The 25,849-nt window shown below is 38.2% G+C and overlaps 2 protein-coding genes across 2 annotated transcripts in view; one reads left to right on the forward strand and one right to left on the reverse strand.

Moving 5' to 3' along the window:
* Positions 1-472: 472 nt before the first annotated feature.
* Positions 473-20,942, reverse strand: MRPL13 (mitochondrial ribosomal protein L13). The gene is made up of 6 exons (XM_063299633.1): positions 20,837-20,942; positions 19,621-19,744; positions 18,763-18,856; positions 13,834-13,894; positions 4,511-4,597; positions 473-614 (listed from the first exon to the last, which is right to left on the reverse strand). The coding sequence occupies exons 1-6, from the start codon at positions 20,861-20,863 to the stop codon at positions 489-491; spliced, it is 519 nt and encodes a 172-aa protein (XP_063155703.1). The 5' UTR covers positions 20,864-20,942; the 3' UTR covers positions 473-488.
* The window catches only part of MTBP (MDM2 binding protein), a 30,059-nt gene continuing 25,093 nt past the window's right edge, over positions 20,884-25,849 (forward strand). Inside the window, exons 1-4 of the mRNA XM_063299634.1 lie at positions 20,884-21,082; positions 22,771-22,851; positions 23,639-23,712; positions 23,795-23,940. Coding sequence (XP_063155704.1) covers positions 21,013-21,082; positions 22,771-22,851; positions 23,639-23,712; positions 23,795-23,940 — 371 coding nt within the window. The 5' untranslated portion in view covers positions 20,884-21,012. The remainder of the gene's footprint in view (positions 21,083-22,770; positions 22,852-23,638; positions 23,713-23,794; positions 23,941-25,849) is intronic.

Raw genomic sequence — 25,849 nt, forward strand, 5'->3', positions numbered from 1 at the left:
TCCCTTCTTCCCCTCTTAAGACCTTCACTTCAGTTCAGACAAGAACCAAATGTGCACTTTAAGCTGCATTTAGCTGTTTATATGCTTAAAGAAAGAAGCAAAGGGCTTTGCTTGATTTGTCACCCTCTGCTGCTGCCTTGCTGCCTCTCTCAATATTGGAGACTCATTTACCATCTATTATTTTCAAGTTGATTAGGTTGAATTAATTTTACAAATGCTTCTCTGTTAAGAGACTGTATTGTTTCCTTCAGGAAATATGTCTGAGCATCTATGTATTGATTTGTGAGTAAAAGAAAATCAATGCTTCAAATAATGCAAAACCGGGGACGCACTGATGAATGGTTTACTTACCTCCTCATCAAGGGAATAGCTTCCCTCGTGGGGATTCTCAAAAGATTTCTTAGCCACTTGAAGTAAATGCATTTGTTAAAAGCTCATCCGTTGCTGACGTTATCATAAATACTCCTTTCAAGAACTTTATGACACACTTACGGAGTCCAGATCCTTGGGAAAGCATCAATTTCCTCTTGTGTATATTCATTTAGCTTCTTGGGCACTTTACGCGGCTGTGGAAGCTCCTGTACCAGATTCTTACGAATGTCTTCAGGGATAACCTGGGGAGAGAAGTAGCACAATGGTAACCATCAGCCTTCATCCAGTTCTTCAGAAGGCTGGGCTTTTGAGTGCTCAGTTGAATTACAGCTATTTAGAGATAGCTGAAAAGAAGTGTATTTTCCCTTTTTGGACCTCCTAGTGCCTCTAATTCAAACAACCTCCCAACTATTCTCCACAAAGGGGACAAAACATGACTTTTTCATAGAATCATGAAGCTGGGAAGGGCCATTTGGGCAAGCAAGTCCAACTTCCTACTCAGCACAGCAATCCAAATTAAAGTACCCAGACAAATGGCTGTCTTGCCTCCTCTAAATCATACCCAGTTCTCCAGTTAACTGGATCCACTATCAAACTGCTCTTACAGTTATTAAGTTTTTTCCAACGTTCAATTTTTGTCTTCCTGTAACATCAATCCATTGTTTCTTGTCTTACACTTTGGAATGACAGAAAACACAAAATATTATATCCATGCTCGGTCTTCTCTTCTGAGAGTTAAACATTCCCAGTTCCTTCAACCTTTCTTCACAGGCTTTGTTTCTAGTCCCTTACCATCTCACGGCCCCTTTCTTAATCTGTTTCATTCTGACTCCTTCAACTGCAGTGCCCAGGGGCAGAGTCTAGTCCAGTGTTTCTCAACCTTGGCAACTGTAAGATGTGTGGACTTCAACTCCCAGAATTCCCCCAGCCAGCATGCAGAATAACGTGAAATTATACTTCTACTGATACAGTCTAAATATATATTTACCTTCCTTGCAGCCACATCACACTACTGACTTGTTCAGTTTGCAATCAGCTACTACTCTTTTCACAACTACCATTACCAAGACAAGTATCCCATCTTATACCTCTGGAATTTGATTGCTTTATTGTTACCAATCATTCAATAATAAGCAGCATTATTTATTTATTTTATTTTTATTTTTATCCCTTTATTATTTTTATAAATAACTCAAGGCGGTGAACATACCTAATACTCCTTCCTTCACCTAGTTGCCCCACAACAACAACCCTGTGAGGTGAGTTGGGCTGAGAGGGAGTGACTGGCCCAAGGTCACCCAGCCAGCTTTCATGCCTAAGGTGGGACTAGAACTCTCATACCATGCCTGATTGGCTCTTGGGCTGAGAGAGAGGGACTGGCCCAAGGTCACCCAGCCGGCTTTCATGCCTCAGGCGGGACTAGAACTCTCATACCACGCCTGATTGGCTGTTGGGCTGAGAGGGAGGGACTGGCCCAAGGTCACCCAGCTGGCTTTCATGCCTAAGGCTGCACTAGAACTCACAGCCTCCTGGTTTCTAGCCCGGCACCTTAACCACTAGACCAAAGTGACTCTCCTAAATTCATCCTAAAACTATGGGATGAATGCAGAAAAAAGTTTGGTCCAGATTTATCATCTATTGCTTCAATATTATATCTTTGTGAAGGAAAATGTACAAAAAAATTGACCAGTGGAGGAATAATAATTTACACAATGCAAGAGTTAATTATTAATAACACAAAGATGAAGTCTTTGAGATTCTCTCACCAAAACAGTCAGAATCACTGCACTGATTTCAAATAAGCAGTATGGTCCTAAAAAAATTACAAAATAAGGTGGAACACTTAGAGATGTGACTGAATTTGAAAAACTTATTACCCCAAATTCAAACAATCTGTTGGGAGTAATCTGTAAGTTGCCAGTAGAACATGATTCAGAAAGTGGACAAGTTAAGGACTGTATGATCAAATGGATACAGAGTTTGAACAGAAGAATGGATACGCAATGAGAAAAATAGCAAATTTAAATCTAATATTACACGCAGAGAAAATTGGTACAAGATGTTCTACTGATGGTAGATTACTCTAGTACTGATTGCCAAAATAAACAATTCTTTTCCCAAAAAATAACTGGAAATGGAATAACCAGGCTGGATCACTCTTTCACATTTGGTGGCAATATTAAGATCTAACAATTCTGGAAAATGATTCATAGCAGAATGAAACAGATTTTAAAGGTAGATTTTTCTTTTCATTCTGTTATCTTCTTACTAAATATTACTAAACTTTATTGTCCTTCAAAATATATAAAATATATGTGGTAACAGCTGCTAGGATACTTCATGCTTCTAAATGGAAGGCATGAATAATTCCTTTTGTAGAAGAATAGTAAACTAAGTTATAGGAGTATCTACTGATGTCAAACTAACTTTATATTTAAAAAGAAAATCTAATATATAATTTAACAAAATGTGGAAATTATTTTCGGATTATAATCTTATAAACAGGTAAGATTATACATCTAAACTTTGGGTTTCTCCTGACATAAAATTATAACATTTAAGTCCCCCACCCACTTTTTCCCCGATTTGCTAAATTTGTTACTTTTTTTCAGACCAAACAGAACTTATTTTAATTTTTTTCCTTGATGTATAATTTATACATTGAATTATACTTGTTACCACTATTATTGTATAGTAATTTGATTCTAATAGTGATTTATTTAATACTAAGTCCAGCTTTCAGATGGATATATTTTAATATGCAGATTTGTATCAATATCATTAATGAGTTTTTTCTTGCCAATTTTACAACGTCTGTGAACCTCTTCTTTATTTACAATTCGGTTTTCCTATTTTTTCTTACTTCTTGCTCTACATTGTTTTTGGAGTTATGTCCCACCTTTATTTTGTACTACTCAAGGCAGTTTACATAGCTCTCCCTCCTCCTATTTTCCCCACAACAGCAACCCTGTGAGGTGAGTTGGGCTGAGATAGAGTGACTGGTCCCAAGTCACTCAGCCGGCCTTCATGCCTAAGGGAGGACTGGAGTCTTTCTAGTCCTGTACTTAGCCACTACCCCAAACTGGCTCTCAGAATAAAAAATGATATAGTTACCTTCAACCCATTTTTTCCTAAGGCTGTTCTGAATTATATTTCTGTCTTCCAGAGTATTAGTCATCCCAATGAATTCTATGTTTTCTGTATATTTGATACTCATTCTCTCTACTTCATCCAATCATTAATTAAAGTACTGAACTGTAGCAGGCTCAGGATTGAACCATGCTCCCTGACACATCAGGCAATCCTGCCCACAATGAACTAGAGTGCTAACAGGATGTTGTGAGATTGTTGAATGTTTCCCTGAAACCAAGATACACTATAGCAGCAACATTCTCACCAGAGTCGGCTGAAGATGGGCAGTGTCTAAGCTGAATGAATTAAAGTAATTTATTAAAGAAATCATCTGATGAAAATATGAGAAAATTTGGTCTAGACAGACTTCTTATTGACAAATCCATGCTGAATTCTGCTAATTACTGCATTGTTTTCAGGATGATTACAAAATGATCTCTTCATAATCTGCTGTAGAATATTCCTAGGTATCAATGTCAGACTGACTGGCCCCTCTTTTTTCCCTTCTTTGAAGCAGGACTGCTATCTTAAAGACTTATATTTTCTACCAAGAATTTGTCAAATATTATTTCTTTTAATTATAAGACTGATCTATACACTGCTGTTGCTATGTTTTCATATTACAAATTTTGTACCTTTATTCTTAGGTTTAATTTGTAATGTTCTAAGTGTGTCACCTTGACGTCTACTTTAAATGAAAAGACAACTTTTGTATTTTGTGGATTTAAAAAAATGAATGCTTTGCTAATGACAAATAAATAAAAATATGATGTAAAAAATAAAAGCATATAGTTCTTCTGTAGGAATATCCATGTCAATCTATATTAGGGACCAAAAGAAAAAGAGCACAGTAATTCCAAGGTTATTGCAACAAGAGCTTCTATACAAAACTATTATTTTCTAGCAGGAATCTGTCAAATGTAATTTCTTTTAAATATAAGACTGAGAAAGCAAACTAGAATAAGCTGTTGTCCATGCATAAGAACAGTATTAGCAACTGACATACATTATCAGGAAAGAGATGTAGCCTTTCCATCATAGTTCTTCTGTGAAGGTTCTTTGGGAGCATTCCATAGATAGCCAGTTTTACAATCTGGAAAATAAGTACATATTTTATACACAATACAATACAGTTTGACTCAAAATCTCAGAAATACTGAGGCGATGTATACAGAGTTAAGAGAATTATTAACAAATGCAATAAACACAAGCACTACTAAAAAGCACTCCTTCCCTCTGGGGGAAGGAGATGGGTGGTGAAAAATTTGATTGATTGATTGATTGATAAATAAATAAATAAATAAATAAATAGGGATGATCTTGCAAGTGTAAGCATGAAGATTGCAAGTTTCGCTTGCAAGTGTAAGCATGAAGATTGGCTTACACAAAAATTGCTTTACACTGAATCAGATTAGTGACCCCTTTTAGCTCAGCATTGTCTACACATCAACTTTCCGCGATATTGGTAAATGCCAAATGAACTGAATTCAACTTCCAGAATTCTCCAGCCATTGTGCCCAATGCAAAGAATTTGGGGAATTGAAATCCACCGAAGACTCCGTGGTTGGAGAAAGCTAGTATAGAAACTATAGGGCTAAATGGGGAATGCCATACAATACTGACTGAAAAACAGTTCTCCAGACTCTTACCAGGATACTTTCCATTTCTACCTGAATCGAATTTATAGTATTCCTGTGGAAATGATTTACAGAATATATGTTCTAGATAAGCAGGCCCATCTGTAGGTTCAGGTGAGGTAAACAATATCTATGGTCTATATATTTCTGTCAATGCAGAATTAATCCACTGATAAAGGTATTTACTCACTATACCCTACTCTATCAGATAAGGGAAATCACAAAATCAAAGATGCTATTTTACTCTTTTGGACTATACGTTTCTCATTAGCATTTCAAAGTCAGTTCATCTCAGTCCAAAATATATGAAGGGTTCCAGGTTGGGATAGGCTTTGTATATGTTCAAAATATGTTCCTGGCTATCGTACTTCAGAGTATGATGTTTTTGGAAGGAAGAAAAACTTCAATAGTTGAAATGATTTAAATCACTATTGATTCATTAGTCCTTGCAAGTATGTATTGATATGTAATTTAATTTCCTGTAACTATTTACTGTAAGAAAGAATGTGAAGAACTTTCCTTGCAGAAAAACTTTGTATGGAATTCTGGAACACTGTCAACTATCATCATCCTCATCCTCATCATCAAATCTTTATTACGGTCAAAGACCAGCATAACTGTCAACTAAAACAATGAAAAAAACTGTCAGAGGGAAAAATTTAAAAAGTTGAGGGAAAGGCAAAAGAGAGACACACCTAAATGGCAATTCTAAAAAATCAAAGTAGGTCCCTTCAAAAATTACACTCAATTTGAATGTATATTTCCTGACTTTAAATGCCTCTTTGTACTAACACATAGACCACAGACATAAAGATGCAACAAAGGAGATACCATTTGTTCTTTCCAGCCATCTCTATTCTAACTGCAGGAAGGACTTACTCTCTGGGGCTGCTTAAAATGAATTACAGACATAAAAAGAGTGCACTGCACTGCTCCTTACAATATCCATAAAACAGGCTAGTTAAAGACAAAACTCCTATATAACTGCATTATTTTTATACTTTCTAAAGAAATGAGTCTAGCACATCCAATTTATTTAACCAAAAGAACAGCAAGATTTGTTATATTTTAAACAAACTAGGGAAAGCATACTGAGCATGACATCTGGAATTATTTTTTCCGCTTTCAAACTTGATCTTTATTTCGCCAGTCCTTCCCCACCCACCCAAGTTTAGTCCTGTTCTGTTCAGTCCACAGAATTATCCTGATGGACAGACAGCATCTCAAACTTTTTACAAAATGCCTTCCCAACGTTTCACTGGCTTAGAAAAAGCTAATTTCACCCAACCACTCCAAACCTTTATGGAATGAATGGAAATGCTTCCATGCTTAACCTTGGGTAACTGATTGAAGAAGTCATGTAGAAAAACACACAAGTAGTCAACAACCAAAACAGGTAAAGAGGGTACTAAAATAAAAAGCTTTTATCGTTGCTGTCATTGTCATCATCACCATCATCATCTTCAGACAAAACCTTAAAACCTAACTCTAAACCGCAAAGCTAATATAAAAACTGTAAGAATACCAAGCAGCATGAAACACATCAGAGCAAACTAAAGGCACAGGCAAAAAGCAGTGAGCTGAAAGCAGACAACAGAGGAATGTCACACAGTTTCAATTATTTTCCGGTCTTTACCACTGATGCTTTGTGCAAACAAAAATTTGTAAAGCGTTCTAGAAACAGATGATTTCAAGAAAGTCTTTGCCAGCCCAATGCTCCCTAAATGTGTTTTTCTTGCATTTTTAATGCTACAGACTTTGAGCAAATTACTTTAAAAGTTCCGTGGAGCCCTTGGGGCTCTCTGAGCTTGGTTGTTTGCTTGCAGACGTTTCATTACTGATGATGTTGCCTAGTCTGGCGATGAAACGTCTGCAAGCAAACAACCAAGCTCAGAGAGCCCCAAGGACTCCATAGGTCAACCCTGAGCTACAGAGAGTCTCTTCTATTTAAAAGTCCCATTAGGCTTTTCTGGTATTGTATAAGTCTGAATTGATGGCTAAACTTTCATGGGTTCATCAGAGGTTTCAGAGTTGTTTGATACACACTGAAGAGTCCCTGCTCAGGTATGCAAGGCTTAAAATTATGCTGATCCTTATGAAATTGTTCCCTTTAATCTGGTTTAGAAGTGAAAAGTTAGATTTTTATATTAAAACACCTCTTTTTATGGTTTTGTGTGTGCAGGGCATGCATTTGCAACACACTTTCTCTGTGTAAATACATGCTTTGCTGCTTAGAGCAATATTTAGAATTCTACATAGAATAGGAAAAAATAACTAATGAGGACAAGGGTTACATTTGAACCTCTCCCAATCAGCCTTCTGGAGGTCTGGGAAGACCTGGCTCTTTACCCAACCCCTGGGCTGGGATGGAAGCCAACCAGCCAATGTACAGCCGGTGGGATGTTGTTGCACTGCGTGGGAAGTATGATGCCTTTTGTGGGGTTTTGTGGGTTTATATTCATATTTGTTTTTACAGAATGTTGCCGTGAGCTGCCATGTATCAGATGGGTGGCCATATAGGTTTTCTAAATAAACAAACATAGCCATAATAAAGTCCAGCAAAAGAAATATGCGCTCTTGTTGCAGCCAGGAAAAAACAAACTCAAGAACAGCATGGTAGAGATGGTCTTTGCAAAGAAGAGTAGCGGTTTGCTAATTCAGATGCCACGTTTAAGGTAACTGTCTGATACAGGCCCCAACCCCAACATCAGTGTTTCTCAACCTCAACAACTTTAAGATGGGTGGACTTCAACTCCCAGAACTCCCCAGCCAGCCATCTTAAAGTTGCTGAGGTTGAGAAACACTGGCCTACATATTCAAAATGAAAAGAATCCTGCAGAGTTCTGCTTCACAAAGAGATTCCAGACTTTTCAGGAAAGTGGTTCTGTGGTTCTTCTTATTGCAAAGAAATCTCCAATTCTCATTTTTATTTGCTTTCATCTTGGCTTGTACATAAGATTTGCATTTGAGCAATACCATGGGGATGAAGCTGTCCAAATCCTTGAAAGCAGGGGCTGTTCTGGGGAGGGGATGGGTCAGATTCAAAAGCCCTGGAGAGCATGAGAACTACTTGGGCTGCCAGCCCTCTCCGAAAACGTGAAGTAATGTAGACGTTCAACAGCCAAAAGTACAGTATAGTAACATGTGCAGTTTGGACAAGCTTGATAAAAAGGAAGTTACAGAACTGTTAGTCATGTAGGAAAAAACCCTGATTACATTTAAATCAAGTCTAACAATGCTAATATATGAACAAATCCATATAACATTAATCATAGTTGGAAAAAAAAGATATGGAAGAACCAACTTGTCAGGTTTTCCAAGATAAATCTGAAGATGCATTATTATTAATGTATAAGGAGTTAAATTAACGGAAAAATTGGGTTCCAAAATTAAATGACAATCCTACTCATTCCAGCATACAAATAAGTCTGTATATGTCACTCAGTGGAGAGGTTTCATGGTTTTTAAGATCAAGAATCATTAGTTTGGATAACACTGCCAAGAATACCATGGTTTGGGATAACACTTGTTTTGAAAACTATGAAAAATATAGCAGTAAAAAGTCTTGCAACTGAGAGCCAGTATAGCAGAGTAGCTAAAAATCTGAAAATCTCAAATTCAAATTCCAACCATACTATGAATTCACTAGGTGATCTTATTTAAACTACTTTCTCTCTACCTTAGTCACATTTTCCCAACTGCATTAGAAGCAGGTAACACTAACTCAATGGCTGTTCTATGGATTACAAATAGACAATAGGCATGAACCAGTATGAACACTTGAACACCCTAAATAAATGCGTGAATATAATCACCACCACCACCACCTGGATTCTGGCAATCAAATAATGGTGGAGATCCATTATGGATCCCTATTCCACAAGCACATTTTCACATGCGCTTGACTACTCTGTCAACCACACAGTGATGTTCCACCCCCTGCCCCCCTCAAACCCCTGGGGATAAAAGAGCAAGGTATTGAGTTACAAATATAAGGTTTCATACTGAATTGTCACTAAATCTCTTCATGGCAAGTCTGTGACCTAAATTAATAATATACAAAACCCAGTGTTTATGATACTGAATCACTGCTGATTGAAACAAGCAAATGTAGCCCAAACTCATTTCAAGCAACCATGACATTGAGTAGCACTATCTCTAATTTCTCATCTTTGAAAAGATGCTTTGGAATGCATGGGGGAACCAACTTAGCATACGTCTGCCCTTCTTTAAAGCATCGTCGTCTTTCCCTGGGATGTCAGTGAAGCTGAGGAAGACAGCCACACAATCCCAGGAAAAGATGAAGCTGCTTTAAAGAGGTGCAGACAGATGCTGTGTTCATGCTTTCACATGCTCACAAGCACCTCTTTTGGAATTGAATCCAAAGTGCCACATGGCCTAGCATTAATCTCCTTTGCCCCCCAAATAGCAGATAAACCCTGAGAGAATAAAATGCACTGTTCCTGTTGATTTTCCATTCACATTAATCTCTTCCCAAAAGGCAGCATAAAAACAATGTCTACCGGCAGTTTTTCTTGTATCCTGTACATTCCTAATTTGCAAGTAACTTAATTCCAACATATTTGCGAATTCCCTCATATGAAAGGGCCATATAACTAGAAAAAAATGATGTTAATGCAGTTATTAACTCAGCATTCATAGATTTTATTTATTCCTGTCAGAAGCATCACAATTAAAATAAGGCATACTGTAAAACATAGAATTTAAAATATAAAATATAAAAGTTAAAATATATAAAAGTTAAACAGATCTTGCCCAGAAACTGGCAACATAACTCTGGATCTTGTTATGCCTGTGTGCAGTCTGTTCAGCGATTTCCATACTTCCCAACTTTTGCCATAGTCATAGATTAAAAATATTTATACATAGATTTCACCACTTCATAGGTTAAAAATGTTCATACATAATCTTCTAAGTATTATGAATCAAAAAGTTGTTCCTTAAATTACAGTTCATGTAAAAGAATTTGTGACATCTATGTTTCAATTCTAAGTTAAGGACTCCTAGAAAAATTTAATTAACAGCTTCAGTTTCCAAGACCAAGAAAAAAATGTGGTCAAACACAACGAAATTCCTTTGTTTGGGTATCTCCCTCTGCATGGCAAGACAATTAAGGGTAAAGGTAAAGGTTTCCCTTGACGTAAAGTCCAGTCGTGTCCGACTCTAGGGGGCGGTGCTCATCTCCGTTTCTAAGCCGTTAGAGCCGGCGTTGTCCGTAAGGACCCGTCCGTGGTCATGTGGCCGGCATGACTCACGGAACGCCGTTACCTTCCCGCCGAAGCGGTACCAATTAATCTACTCACATTTGCATGTTTTCGAACTGCTAGGTTGGCAGGAGCTGGGACGAGCAACGGGAGCTCACCCCGTCACGCGGATTCGAACCGCCGACCTTCCGATCAGCAAGCTCAGCAGCTCAGCGGTTTAACCCGCAGCGCCACCGCGTCCCTGGGCAAGACAATTACATGAGCAAAAAGTTTGATTCCAATCTGACTACATATAGGGAAGAGAGAAAAAATGTTATACATGTATATATATAAAAACACATAAGAGATAGAGGGAAAGTCCTTCAGCAGTAATATACTGTATGTGAAAAATATTTACCTTAAAGTAGTATATACCAATAAAATGTATGTATGATTGCTTAATTCAACTTACATTTTTTCCTTAGAATACTTCATCCTTTCTACTTAACATATTAAGTATCTAAGACAATATATTCCTAAATGTATTTCCAAATATATGAAAATAAGTCTGTTAAAAGTTTCTAAAAAGGCTGCCTTGGATATTAATAGATGGGTTAAAGTTCTATTAAGTTGGTGGGGCAATTAATTAAGATTAATATTATTAAAATACATTTTGCTCCTCAATTCATTTATGCTTTAACAGGTATTCCAATGCTAATTCCAAAGAGATCTTTCCTTCAGGCACACAGATTATTGAGCAAATTTATATGGGAAAACAGGCCACCAAGAATTTCATCAACTAAATTCAGATTACCTTTTGATGATGGTTGATATAATTTATCAGATTTTCAAAAATATAATTGGGCTTCTATCTTATCATTCACATTTATCTGGAACTTCAAGTTAGAACACAAACTATTGTGGGCCTCATTAGAAAGCTAATCATTTCCACTAACATCTTGGCATTTACTTGGGTTGATATATAGTAAAAAGGCCTTTCATTTCCTGGATTGAGACCAGCTAGACAAGTCTGGGCTCTTTTGGGTTGTAGATTGGATTTTGATGTAAGGCTCATGATTATTTAATTTTACAAAAGAATTCAACCTTAGAAATAGGTTGCAAGATGTTCTGTTGGAAAGTATGGGTGGAATTTGGAACAATTTTAAATCAATAACTCTGTAATGATTATTTTAAGGATTTACTTCAACTTAGAATAAAAGTTTGCTTGCCTAATTCACAATGGTGGCAATACAACTCAAGCATCTTTGGACAGTCCAATATGGACTAGATGCTTCAGCTGCTTCAAAGAAACCGAGATGCTTTCTCTGCTCTCAAGTGTGTGACCTGCACGTGTCGGCCCTTTCACAATCCTAGGTAGGCCCATTACTGCCATGGCTGCTGTAAACTCCTGAGCCTCAGACATACCAGCCTCAAGATGGGTATGGAACCCCCCCAGCACTATAAGCCTCCAAACATCAACTCCAAGACCAGCTCTGTAAGGGACTCCTCTAGGCAGTAAGGAGGGTGGTACATAATCCCCAGTCTATGCCTCGCTCCGCACATTCCCCAGAGACAGCCAATGGCTGGATAATAAATACTTTCACTTTGTCATATATGCATTTAAACACCAAAACAAGTCTATTCTGATTGTGAATTATATGTTTATACATGTAAAAGAGCAATATTTAAAAGTCAACATTACTGCACGTTTCTTTCATTTTTGTTTACATTTGATTAATATACATAATTTTGCTAGCTGATTCTCTATATGCTTTCCACTTCCAACATATTTACATTTTGTTTTGCATTCCTCACTCTGTGTAGATGCATATTTTCTGTTTTACAAAATTACGAACAGAGCAAACACTACACTCTAGTTCAGCTATTTACCTGAGAAATTATACATTACATCCAAAGAGGAACTAATAAATAAATAAATAAATAAATAAAATACCCCTCTATCACTATTCGGTTCCAGCTAAAATACATTAATCTTGCTCAATTAATCTTGAAGTGTTCACTCTGAATTCACTGCCTATAATATTTCATACACTTTTGTTCACAGTAAAATTTGGTTTATAGGAGCTTGCCAATTAAATGAATATCACTAAGATTAAAGTCATATTGGTTTATACTGCCCTCTGGTGTCCAGCAACCATCATATTATAGAAAATACAATTATGTTGGAACAATGGGAGAATATGTGGAACCAAGGTTTGAAATTTACTTTGAATTATAAACTAAAAGAGAATTTTTATAAAATGATGTATCATTGGTATTTAACTCCTGATAAGTTATCAAAAATGAATAATGGAATAACGAATGTTCGTTGGAAATATTCTCTTGGCGAAGGAACTTTTTATCATCTTTGATGGACTTGTGAAAAGGCCAAAAAATTTTGGGACCAAATATGTGCTAATATTCAAAAGATCCTTAAAGTGGACTTACCAAAAAAAAAACACACACACACAAAAACAAAACCAGAACAGCTTCTCTTGGGTCTGATGCAGAAGCAGCTTGAGAAACAACATGGGACTTTGCTTTTATATATGATTACAGCAGCAAGAATTCTATATGCACAAAAATAGAAAGATCCACAAATACCAACAGTGGAGGACTGGATTACTAAACTGATGGAGCTGGCACAAATTGCCAAGTTAACAGTGTTGATAAGAGAAAATACTGTTTCTGGATTTGTTTCTACTTGGCAACCACTTTTAGACTACTTGCTTGTATCAGAAAAAAAAAGATGTTTGTTGTAAAAATGAACTTTTGATTTTGGGTTTTGATGATTAAATGGCTTCATTTGATAGAAATAATGTTACTAAGGTTTAACTGATGGTAAGAGATTATATTTTAAAAGTATTCATATTTGTATTGGAGAAGGTCAGAAGTCACTTTCTGTTTCTGTTCTCTCTCTGTTCTACACTTTTATAGTTTTTCTTTATTCTTTAGCCGTACATTCTGTCTGTTGTATATTCTATATTCTGCATTTTAATTATACTCTGAAAATTAATAAAGGTAATACATTTATTAAATTACTTTAATAAAGTAATTATTAAAATTAATAAATACAAAATGCAGGCAGACCTTGCTTAACAATTGCCCTGTTTAGTAACCGTTCAAAGTTATGACGGGGCTGAAAAAGTAACTTCACGATTAGTCCTCACATTTATGACCGTCATAGCATCCCTGTGGTCATGTGATCAACATTCGGGCACTTTGCAACCAGCAAGCGTTTACAACAGTCGCAGTCACGTGATTGCTACTTGTGCGCTTCACAGCTGGCTTCTGACAAGCAGAGATAATGGAGAAGCCGGTAGTAAAACTGGTCTTGTGATGTCTTGTTTACTGACCCACGGCTAGAAATGTATCTAAGACAGGCACATTGCTCACTGACTGTTCTTCTTGGAAAACCGACAGAACCTTAAACAAGGAAGGTCAGCAAGCCATTTAGAGACACAGATGGAGAAAAGGCTAGCACTTACTGCGGTTGGATCTTTTTTATGAAGCTGAGCAGCTGTGAGTTGCAGGAAGCCACCAGGGTACCTACAATACAAAATGACAGTCAAAGTTCATTTAGAAATAGGCAAAGGTGAATATGCATAAGAATGTGGCCAATAAAGAGAGTCTGAAAAATAATGCCCTTGGCCTATCTTTCTTGAGCTATATTCTCCCAGATTTTCTTGACGGTTTAAGCCTCTTCCTGCCCCTATTCTCCTTCCTTAGCCAATACCACTATCTTGTGTATTTCTTACTTAGTGCTGGCAGACTGCCTTGAGATTTACAGAATGAACAGTAACTGTTAAGTTCACAATCTAGCACTGAATACAGTCAATCCTCGCTTAACAATGCTAACTGGGACTGGAAACTCCATTATTAGTGAGGTGGTTGTAAGGCAAAAAACCACGTGAACCTGCCACTTAGCGATGGCAGTTCCAGCAGTCCTGGCTGCCATCGTTAAGCGAGGATCTCACATGACTGAGACTTGTGACTTCCTGCTGGCTTCCCCATTGACTATGCTTGTTGGAAGGCAGCAGGGAAGGTTGCAAATTGTGATCACGTGACCATGGGATGCTGCAACGTCGTAATTGCGAGCTGGGCGCTGAGCACCCAGATCACAATCACGTGCCTGAAGGGATGCTGCAACAGCCACAAGTACAAGGACCACTCATTCAGCAAATGAGGGGTTGTTAAATGAAAATCTGTACTTGAAAATCTGAGTGAAAGCAATGTGCATACTAGTTTCAGATACATATTTAGTGATAACACAGCATGGAATCTAAAGGCTTGTGTCAAAGACTGGAAGGAAAATGTGTTTTGAGAAGGAATCTGAATGAAGCGAGAGATAATAAGATATCCAAGTCATTCTAAGCAAATAAGGTAGCAAAGGAAAAATAGGGGGGGCAATGTGGAGGTAGCAGTTGGTAGAAAGTGAAGGAGATACAGGAGTGAATACCAGTAACAGAGACAGACAAGAGCATGGATGACCCATTAAAACAATTTTCAGTTTAAGTCAGTGATTGTGTGCTGGGTATGAGAGATAGGAGGAAGTCAGTGCACAACTTTTAGGAAGGGTGTCAAGTGATCATGGGTGTCAAAGTAAATGATGTTGACAGCAAAGTGCTAGATAGATACCAGGGAATAACTAGAGAGCTGAAGTAGACTAGGTAACAGATGACAATGACATGGAGACTAATTTTTGCTACTTTATGGTAGAGTTTTGTGTGTGAATATGAGATAATCAAGTGTGAATTTACCTCCTCCAGGAGGTGGGGCTAATGGCGGAAGCTTTTCTGTCCTGTTTTGTGTTTTGTTTTCTTTCCGTTTTAGTCCCAGGCTTTTTAGCTGGAGGTCCTGCTTAGAAAGGACGTCTGGAATCCCCAGGCTGCTTTGTTCGTTTGTTTTCATCTGAAGATGAAACTTACTTTCTCCTGAGACTGGATAATTTGTTTCACCCATTTTATTTACAAATAGTTTCCCCACACTGGACTTACAATCTTCGAGGAGAGGAGAGAAACAGTGCAAGAGGGTTTGAAAAGTTGTAGAAACGCTTCAGCAATGGAACTGTGGTGAAGCATAAATCCTTGCTCAACGTTGAAGCATTTGCTAAGTAGTCCTTGCTTAACGACCATTTGTTTAGCGACCATCTGGAGTTACGGTGCTGCTGGAAAAAATGACTTATGACCCTCGCAGAGTCCCTGTAGTCACGCAATCATGATTCATTGATCGGGCAACTGTTGCACATTTACAATGGTTGCAGCATCCCATGGTCACATGACAGTCATTTTAAGCCTTCCCAGCCAGCTTCCAAAAAGCAAAATCAATAGGGAACCGCATGATTTGCTTAACAACCATGGTGATTTGCTTAATGACCACTGCAAAAATGGTCATAAAATTGGGTCCAGATTCTCTTAACGGCCACATCACTTAGAGACCTGAAATCCAGTCCCAATTGTGGTTGTTAAGTGAGGACTACCTGCATTTTTGTGTGTGTTTTACTACCATCATACATCACTTACTGCATTAAATGACCAACCTTCAATTCCATATTTGCATAAAGCATCCCATAATTGACACCTATGCACTTTATATACTTTCTCTAAGTCAACAAATAATGCAATACAGTTTCCTTCTCACTCATTCGGTGGATGCTGAGGAAAAATCTGCATAAACCCCTTGTCTGACATAAAACTATACTACTACATGGTACATTCTATACTATAAATACTGCTTTCGATAAAAATCTGTCAACTTCCAGGCATATTTTACAAATTAATCCCCTTATAATTTTTGCATTTACGCTTGCTCCTTTCCCTTTTGCATAGAGAAATAATAACAGCATTTTTTCTAGTCATTGGACACAGACGGAATCTTCACACACACAATGCTTCCATTCTCTTTTTTCTTTATATATGCACTTATGCCATACTTTCATAATTTTGTGCAGTTTATTCTCTTATATGCATTTTCTCATCCACAGCATCTTTCACTCAACCATTCCTCCAAGCATTGTTTTCCATACTTCCCATTAACTGCACACACTTCTGTGGCATTCTGTGACAGAATTCTTTTCATTCTGTTTCAAGCGCTTTTCACATCCTGCTTCGTTACGCCCATTTTCCATTCATTCTATTAGATTAATGGTCTGCTCTATATATAGAACCTCTCACCATCCTTGTGTCCCTCATAATACTTTCAGTACTTCCCAATCAATCTGAGATTTATCTTCATTCCCTTCCTATCTCTATATATGAATAGACCTATGCTAAAACCACATATTAGAAACAGATTGACTTTTCTCTAACAAGATACTACCCATACAGACACTGATCTCATTCATTCCTGGGTCTCCAAAAGGCTCAGTCCCTTTTCATACATTCTTTCCCATGGTTGCCATCCATCCATCCTTGTCACCTAACAGAATGGACTTTCCAGGGATCACATTCATTCAGAATGTTGCACAATTATTCTCAAAACACATCCCTGTTTCTTCCATTTTCACCATTCACTGGAGCATAACATGCAGCTACCACCATCTTAGGAACTCCTACCTTTTGCACCCCTAGCAATCTAGATGGCACCAACTCACACATTCAGCCATAATTTAAGCCCTTTCATTCATAATTAAACCTACACCTTCACTCCTCTGCATGTATTGATCAATAAGTCTATAAGAATAGACTGCTTTTATCCAGATCTATTACATCTTTCGCCTTTCTTTGATTTTCAGATGCAGAGTACAGCTACTCCTTGTTTAGCAGCTCCCTTGTTTAGTGACCATTCGCAAATATGCTAGTAATTTTTTAAAAAAATCATTTTCCGACCAATGCACACTTTTATGACCAGATTTTGAGGGCTTGACAACAGCCTTCAGTGTGAAACTGAGTAAGGTCTGGCTACTTTCAAGCAGCAGAGCAAATGACAAGAGGGTCCGAATCAACTACTTAATATCACAGAACTGAGGTTGTTAACTTGTGATTACCACTTTTTAGGGAAGCACTGTGTGGTGGAGAAAAGCAGCTCGGGAAGTGATAGCTTGTTTAAGCAATCTCCACCTTGCGAAGGGGGCAAAGAAAGGAAAAAAAAAAACAGGTCAGGCACAAGACACTGTACAAGGAAACTTTATCGGAATGAGATGGCAGCAACCAGTGCAGCATCCCTCTCTCTCAGTCATGTGTTCACTTAGCGACCATTTCACTTCCAATTTAAGTAATGGATTGTGGTCACTAAACAAGGAGAGGGTGTATTTCTATCTTCCTTTAGTTAGTTCATGCTCTTTACTGTTTAATTCTCTTACAATTTAAAAAATTATACACACACACACACGCACACAAATAGAGCACGTAGCTCTTACTGTAACAAAATACTGACTGTACTTATGACACAGTAAAAAAATAAAAGATATTAACCAAAAGTAAGTCTTCTAGACAAACAAAATAATCAGTTTATTCAGTCCATTCCTGTTCTCTCTCTTTTATCCAGCAGATGTAAAGAATAGCTTTGTTCATGCATTTTGCAACACTGTTTGTAAAAGAGCTCATTATTTATTTATTTATTCATCCATCCATCCAATTTGTCCCTGCCCATCTCCTCCCTTCAGGGGACTCGGGGCGGTTACCCTTATTATGGGAGGAAAAGCAAGCAGAATGCCTTGGATGGGGGGCTATTTTTATTGCATACTTCTCTGGATGAAAGGATACTATTAAGGATCCCTTAGTCTGGCCACAGAAACAAATCAGGAATAAGCCAGGGTTCAGGATTAAGACATAAAAATGTTTTGGTTAATGCGACAGAGGTAAACCATTGCTAGAGAAAACAAACCCTGGCTTAATGGCTTTGGCAAACTAGGTCATTGGATATATTAAAACAGGGTAATAGCAAAACCAATAGCACTGTCAATGAGGAAAAAAGAAATATTAATTGGGATTTATTAGAAGAAAGAATAGCACCTAGACAAGTCTTTGATTTCAGTAACTGCAGATAAAAAATTCAAGAATAGCAGTTAAGAATGACATACTATATATGCCTCCTTTAAAATAGATTTTACTGAACCTGGGAAAAAAAAAGTCCTTTTGGAAAATGAAAAGTCACAACTTCCCACTATACTCCTACTATCAAAAGTGCTGCCAGACCAAGATTTTTCTGAAGATCGGTAGTAACAATGATAAGTACTTTCATTTGCCAAAATCTCTCACAATTCAGCTTCATTGACTGGCTCCTGGTCCTAGTATTCTAAGAGGGAGAAAAGCTTCTTCTATTTCTCCACATCATGCATATGTCTTTTATGCCCTTCAAACCATTTTTTTTTTTGCTTAAAAGACTCCAAACTATAAAAGCAATGTCAAAGGTAATTTACAATACTGTTACGTTTTGAAAACATTCAGTTTATATACTTAAGATTATGGAAACCTTACCCAGTATGTGAGGAATACACCTTCTGCTCCCATTTGTTGCCAGAAAAAGCAATATGCCTGGTGTTAATTATGACGACATGATCTCCAAGGTCACCTAATCATTTTTTAAAAATATTTCTCCATTAATTAGATTATCTCCAATCAAAAGATCTGATTGTATAGAGCAACAATACTAAGTGGCCCCAACAGAGAATGATTCAAATCCCAAACATGGAAGCATTTGTTTTAATGGAATCCATTAATTCATTTGCAAGTAAATTGTGCATATATTATTTCATCCCAGATACTCTGTGTGATCTTGCCTGAAATCTCAAAAGAATATTGATATCTCAAAATTATTATTTTAAAAATAAAAACAAAATAATTCTGGTGACAGAAATCTCAGTTTCCAATATATAACCTTTGCTAAATATTCAACAAACCACCTACTCATTTTGTTGTTAAACTACAATGTAAAACAGTATCTGAAGAAGTCACTTTGTTGCAGTTGAGTAAAAAATGAATTACTGCAGATCCCCAGATACAGTAGACTCTCAGTTAACAGGAACTCAAGCTACTGGTACTCTCAAGCAACCAGCACAAAAATCAAACTGGAAAAAAAACGGCACTCTCAAGCAACCGGCAAAACAAATCTGTATCTCTCTGCTGCCATCTAGTGGGTATTAGGGTTTAATAGTAACTCTCAAGCAACCAGAAACTACATTTATCCAACATCTACCAATCCCCATGGGTGTCAGTTAACTGAGAGTCTACTGTACTTTCTAGTTCCAGCTTTATCTTCCCCCACCCCAAATTTAGAACATGAAAATAAATCAATACTAATGTAATAAACTGGTTTCAATCCAGAAAAAAACTTACTCAGTGCATGGTATATCGGCTTATGCTTTCCCTCCAGCCGGATACTTGCAACGGCTGCAAGTTTTCCTGGTGGTTGCATCCATCCATCTAAAAGGTACCAGGATCGAGCAAATGTGGCCCATTGCTTAAAGAAATAATAGATGTGTAATTAAACAAAGGTGGCTAGCACAATAAAGCATCTCCTGTCTCACTTGACAAGATAATTACAAACGATGCTTTGTCTTTTAAAAGAGTAAAGTCTCCTTCAAGTTGAGCTCTATCCTGGAAGCTGTTTTATCAGCTTCCCAGACTAGTCTACAATCCTGGTGTTCCATGCAGTCTCCTAAATAAATGGTAACATGCTACCTTGGATGCAAAAAAAAAAAAAGTTTGTCATTCAATGCCAGATCCTACCTGGATAACTGAAGACAAATGGACCTAACTTGGTGAAGGATCAGGTTACCAGGCTGCAATCCTATACCCTTCCTTAATAGGTAGTGAGTTCACCTAGAATCAGTGGCCCTTAAGTAATATTGCTGTAATAATAATAGATAATTTATTAAATTTATATGCTGTCCCGACTCTATACTAAGAACAGTGGTGGTCTGGCAGTCCCTAAAGGACTACCAAAATCCTCACATGACCCAAGTTTTCCTACATTCAGTCCATATAAATGCTCATCTGTTGGTTAATCGTTATCACTGTTATTTTTATTCAAATTTATTTGTTGCTTCCAAAGAGATGAGCCATTTATTCCAGCTATATAGTCAGAGTCCAGGTGCAGGGTTTCATTGCTTTAAGCCAGTGTTCCTCAATCTCAGCCACTTTAAGAGGTGTGGACTCCAACTCCCAGAATTCCCCAGCCAGCTATGCTGGCTGGGGAATTCTGGGAGTTGGAGTCCACACCTCTGTAAGGGAGCGAGGTTGAGAAACATAGTTTTAAGCCGCCCAGAAACTCCATTATGAACTCCAGACTCTCACCTGTCTTTAGAAGCCATCCGGCCACCCGTTACTCTTTACTAGGCCTTTACTCACACCCCTTAAGCGACAGCTCAAAGCCTTCAAGACAATTCTAGCTGGAGTATCTCGGCGCGGAGGAAGTCTCCGAGGCTGGCCTGCCCTCCCGAGCTTTTCAATCCTTAATGCGCCTCCTTCCACCCCTTCCGAGGCGGGCTTCCTCGAAAGCCGGCCCTGCCCGAGAAAGAGCCCCGAGGCGGACGGAGGAAGATCCCGGTACCTGCGCAGCCTTGGTGAAGCTCGCCATGTTTTCCGCACCGCGGGCGGAAGCGGCGGGCCGTCTCGACCATAGAGACGAGCGGCGGTAGCGGCCCCTTTCGCGAAAGCGGAAGGGGTGGGTCAGCGGAGGCGGGAAGCCTTGCGAGGGGCGGCGCGGGAGTTTCAAGCGCGGCGGCGATGGACCGGTATCTCCTCTTCCTGAGCTGGCGGTTTCGGCGCGGCGAGACGGGTTCTGGAGGCTTCTCAGGTGCCGTTTTGCGCTTAGGGCGGGTGGCTCCCTCCTTCACTCTTATTGGCTTCAGGGACACGTCCGTGGCGTTTTTCGGAAGCGGGTTGCTGCTACTGTGCTCTTTGGGGATTGCCTGCCTAGCCTGGGATCTCCTGGTGGTCTCCCATCCAAAAACCGCTTAGCTTTTGGAGAGGTCGGTTAGTGCTGCCACCTAGCTGGGCCTGAGGGGTTTGCAAGGCGGCCCCTGCCCTTCCCTGTTCTATTCCTAGGCATCTACGCCTGTTTATGGTAGCCTTCCCAGCAGGGTGCTTTCCTAGATGTCTTGGATTATTGCAGTTACTGGAATGCCAGGTTATCCCCCTTCCATCCATAAAACTGGAAAAAAATAAAATCTATAATCTTGCACTGAGAGGAGAGAAAATTAAATCCTTGAGTTCATCTATATGGCAGTTACCGTTGGGTGACTACGGAGGAGCGACTGGAATAATGCTTCTGTGTTGCCCACAGAACTTGAAATACCCCCCACTCCCTATCATAAAATGCTGAGAGGATCAACTATTTGTTAATTCGGAGATCATTTTTTCCTACTTGGCTTTTTCTCCTGTAGCCTTGTTCCCACATCACAGTAAACTGAGTCACAGGATTGAGGGGTGGGATGGTTTGTTTAAAGGAACCACTAAAAAAGGGTTTATTGACTGTGTCAGCTAATCTTTCTTTTAACCCAAAGCAGACGCAGGTTAAACTGATGTAGCCCCATCAATCATGTTGTAGGAAGACCTAAGTCCCGACAATTGATTGATGTCCCATTTGCATACTTAGTTCTCCAAGACAGTGGTTTCCAAAGTGGGGTGCATGCACCCTGCAGGGGTGCAAGACAGTCCCCTGCAGTGCAGGAAGAAAATATTAGAATCTCTTTTTATAGTCATCCTTTATTTCATTTTTTATTTCTATTTTGGGGTTATGTTTTATAATAGACGTAATTCATTAGTATAGAAGTATGCAAACGTGGATGATTTACAAATATATTAACATATTAGGCATATGCTCACTTTTTTTTTTAACTGATAAGGGTGTGAGATCAAAAAAGTTTGGAGACCATTGCTTCTGAGGGGGTGGCTCAAAAAGAAAGACTCTTTACAGAATTCTCTGCTGGGGCTTGGCAGCACAAAACATGTGTTCCAAACGTGGATTGGTCAAGTTACACATATGCTGCCTGCCTTGCTGAAGGGAAAGAGGCTCCTTAAGAGGACTTACAGCCTGTCCATTACAGTATATTCCTGGTATTTCATGGAAAAAGTGGGCAGAACTCTGGAAACTCAAAAACTGGTGGAGCTTGAACCAGATAGTGTGAGATTGTGTATTGCCAGAGCTATTGATAAAGAGATTTGACTAGATTATGTATGTTGTGAAAACAGAGCCTGTATCTAAAGCCTCTTTCCAAGCTAGGGTTCACTTTTGTATGATTAGAACAATCCTAAAAAACTTTAACATTATTGCCATGAAAGCAAATAGTATGGGTTGTTGACTGGGCATATGTATAAACCTGCTGCATGCTCCAAAGGAGAAAATTAGTTTTATAATGAGTTGTATTAAGATTCTGGCTATAAAAAGTACTGGAATGGATGATACTGTAGATATAAGATTAGACTACACTACATAGCCTTGTTTTCATTATTTTTCAATAAACTCAGTTATGTGTTTTTCAGGTTTGACAGCTGAAAATATTTATAACTTGCTAGAAATAAATTGCAATCCTTCTCTAAATGCAACAACTGAAAATTTCCCAGGTAAGTGAAGCAAACTACATTTTGCCTGGCACAGTGGGTGAACGCAAACTGTTGAAGACATAGAGGGAATGAATATCTGCAAACTTTGCTGCTCGGGAACTTGCTAGAAATATCTCATTGTTTGCAGTGAAAGGCAGAGAAATCTTACTAGTTTTCGACATTTTCAAGACTGTTTCAGACACAGGCTTTTCAGGAACATGTTGGCTCTGCAATTTATGAAGTGACAGTTGGTTATCCTACCTTGTGTTCAGGAACACAAGGTGGTGTGTGTAGTATTCCCTCCTCCCATTTTATCCCCACCATCACAACAGCAACTTGTGAAATAGTTTGGGCTAAGAGAATGTGCTGACTCAAAGCTGCCCAGTGAATTTCTGCTGCTGAGGGTGGACTTAAACCTGAGTATCTCCAGTCATGGTCCAACACCTTAACCATTAAATCACCAGCTCTCTCACCACAATGCAGGCAATTGTATCTGCAGCACACAATTCAAAGTCAGAAAATCAAACACTGAAAGAAAAACAACAAGCTAACTTTTTCATGTGTAATGGGGAGGAAAGAAAGCATAGTTCATTGCTGCATTTACTTGAAATAGCACTTTGACTTTGCTATCACTATACTGTTTTTAAGTTTTTAGAGGAAGAATTGCTTTCATTTCTTGTACTCTATTCTCGTTCTTAAAAACTATTGCAATCAGGGCAGTTCATTAAGCATGTATTCATGAAGAAAATGAGGCTTCTATTTAACTTTCCAAAATGCATTGTAACATGCATATTACTTCTCCTTTTAGCATGTTCCCTTGCTGGGATTCCGTATGTGAAAGAATGGTATTTTGCAATTCATTCAATATGTGGATTTTCCCAGGTGAGTCACTGGAGACACATAATGATCTAAAACATTAGTCCAACTTGGTCAACCCTTATAGAAATTTCTTTTAATTGAATAGTTTTGTAGTACTGACTGGGAGGACATCAGTTTTGATGAAGAGACAGATCAAGGCAAAAGCTTTATTCGAAGGAATATTGAAGAATATCTTGGTGATCAAAATATCGAGGAAGAAGATAATAGTTGGGAATCCGTCTTACTCACTGAGTAAGTTGATCCACTGTGTATATGAATATGTTGGGAAATATATCTGAGAATACAGTTTCTGAACATAGAAAAGGGGCTGAATTAGAACTGTGGAAGTCAACACAAATTCTGTCATTCACTTCAGTATATTGCTCAGCTCTTACCTGCTGGGCTCATATGGCATGGTGAAAAGATTTCTGTTGTGCCTTTGCTGCTTCCCAGGGGCCGGAACCTACTCTGAAATGCAGTCATTTTGCCCACTACAGAAATGGGATTGGGATATTTACCAGGAAAGAGCCAAGTGGACATGGCAGCTTGCATGAATGCTGTGGGAGAGAACAGAAAAATAATTGATGCTGAGGTGCCAGGAGAAAAGGCATGTTGGTTTAGATAAGATGAACTCTTTGTCTCACTAGCTTGAAGAATGGTTATGGAAGTGATTCAGAATGGCCTTTGTCCATTTACCATCTGAGAACGTTACATAGGATATAGTTGCTGGACGTTCAGAATTAATCAGCAGATTGCTCAAATAGAAATTCTGTGTGTGTCAATTTATAAACTGTCTTTCAGTCAAGTGGGCCCTCCCTCATGAAAATCACAACTTCCATAAGCACAGAGACTGTTCAAAGATAGCGATGTGTAGCTAATTCTAATGGAACAAACTATTTACATTGTCAGAAAATGGGAGCCAGGCTTATTTATCACATATGTATGCTGCCTAATAGTAATGTTCTCTATGTCTGATAGTATTGATAAAATACTAGCATGTAACAATCATAAACTAATGAGTGGCCTCAGCATGTAGATATAAGGAACTATATATTGTATTCTACTGAAGTGTGATTAATATTTCTAACCAGAATTGTTTTAACTGTTGTCTTCCAAAAAAAGAGAGAGAAAGCCAGAGGAATGCAGGGTTTTTTTTTCTGGAAAGTATATGACCTTATTACAAATTACTTTATTAACCAGAAGAAAGCCAAATCAATCAAGAAAGTATACTGTGTAATCATTGATCATTTACAAGCATGGAAGACATTTAAATCACGTTAGATATGACACTGGGGCTGTGGCACATATGCTCCCAGTATTTATTTTAAATATGCAATGTATCTACAGTCTTATAAAAACCTTTACTGTTTAATGTGGGATAAAAATAAATAATATAATATAATATAATATAGACTTGTACTTTCAATTTGGGCATAAACAAGCTTTAGATAATGGTTTTATCAGTGAACTTTTAATGCTAGCACAAGATGGAGCTAGTTAATCAGTCTCTGAAACATACTGCTTGCTTTTCTTTATGCTGTTATTGTAATCAAACTATTGTAAACCTGGAGTAAGCCGCTGCTGGACACAGTGGGGTTTACTTCTGATAAAAAGTACAGTATATGGGGTTATTATTTGTTTATTTAAATTTATTGGCCGCCCAGTTCCAGTGGACTCGGGTTAAATTTTTATTAGCAAAGCAGTAATAGTTCAGCTTGTGACCAGGGTTGTGAGGTAGAGGATGAAAGAGAAAAATGCTGGATAAAGAGTGGAGAGGTGGATGCTTGTCTGCATGATGGCTGGTCATGCATTGGCCCTACTTTGTGGTCCTTTTTTTTGAGAGAGAAATTATGTTCATAAGTTCAGCCATTGGCTTGGCTCTGCTCAGGTCAAGATGGTCTTTGAATGCTTGGGGGGAAAGTAAGTGTTCTGCTACTTCCTAAGAAAGAAGGGGTAGAAGCAGAATAGCTGATTTAGCAGGGAATTGTTGATGCTGATAAATTCACTAGCCAAAACTTTGATGGCGGGCATTTCATTTGAAATCATTTTCCCCCCTTTCTCCATACGCAAATATAATGCTTCACAATTTTGATACTTGAGTTGAGTAAGGCATTTAATTCTTGAATGAGAGTAATTTTTTCTATTTTTCATTCTTATATTT

This window comes from Candoia aspera, chromosome 3, assembly GCF_035149785.1.
Source record: "Candoia aspera isolate rCanAsp1 chromosome 3, rCanAsp1.hap2, whole genome shotgun sequence".
NCBI lineage: Eukaryota > Metazoa > Chordata > Lepidosauria > Squamata > Boidae > Candoia > Candoia aspera.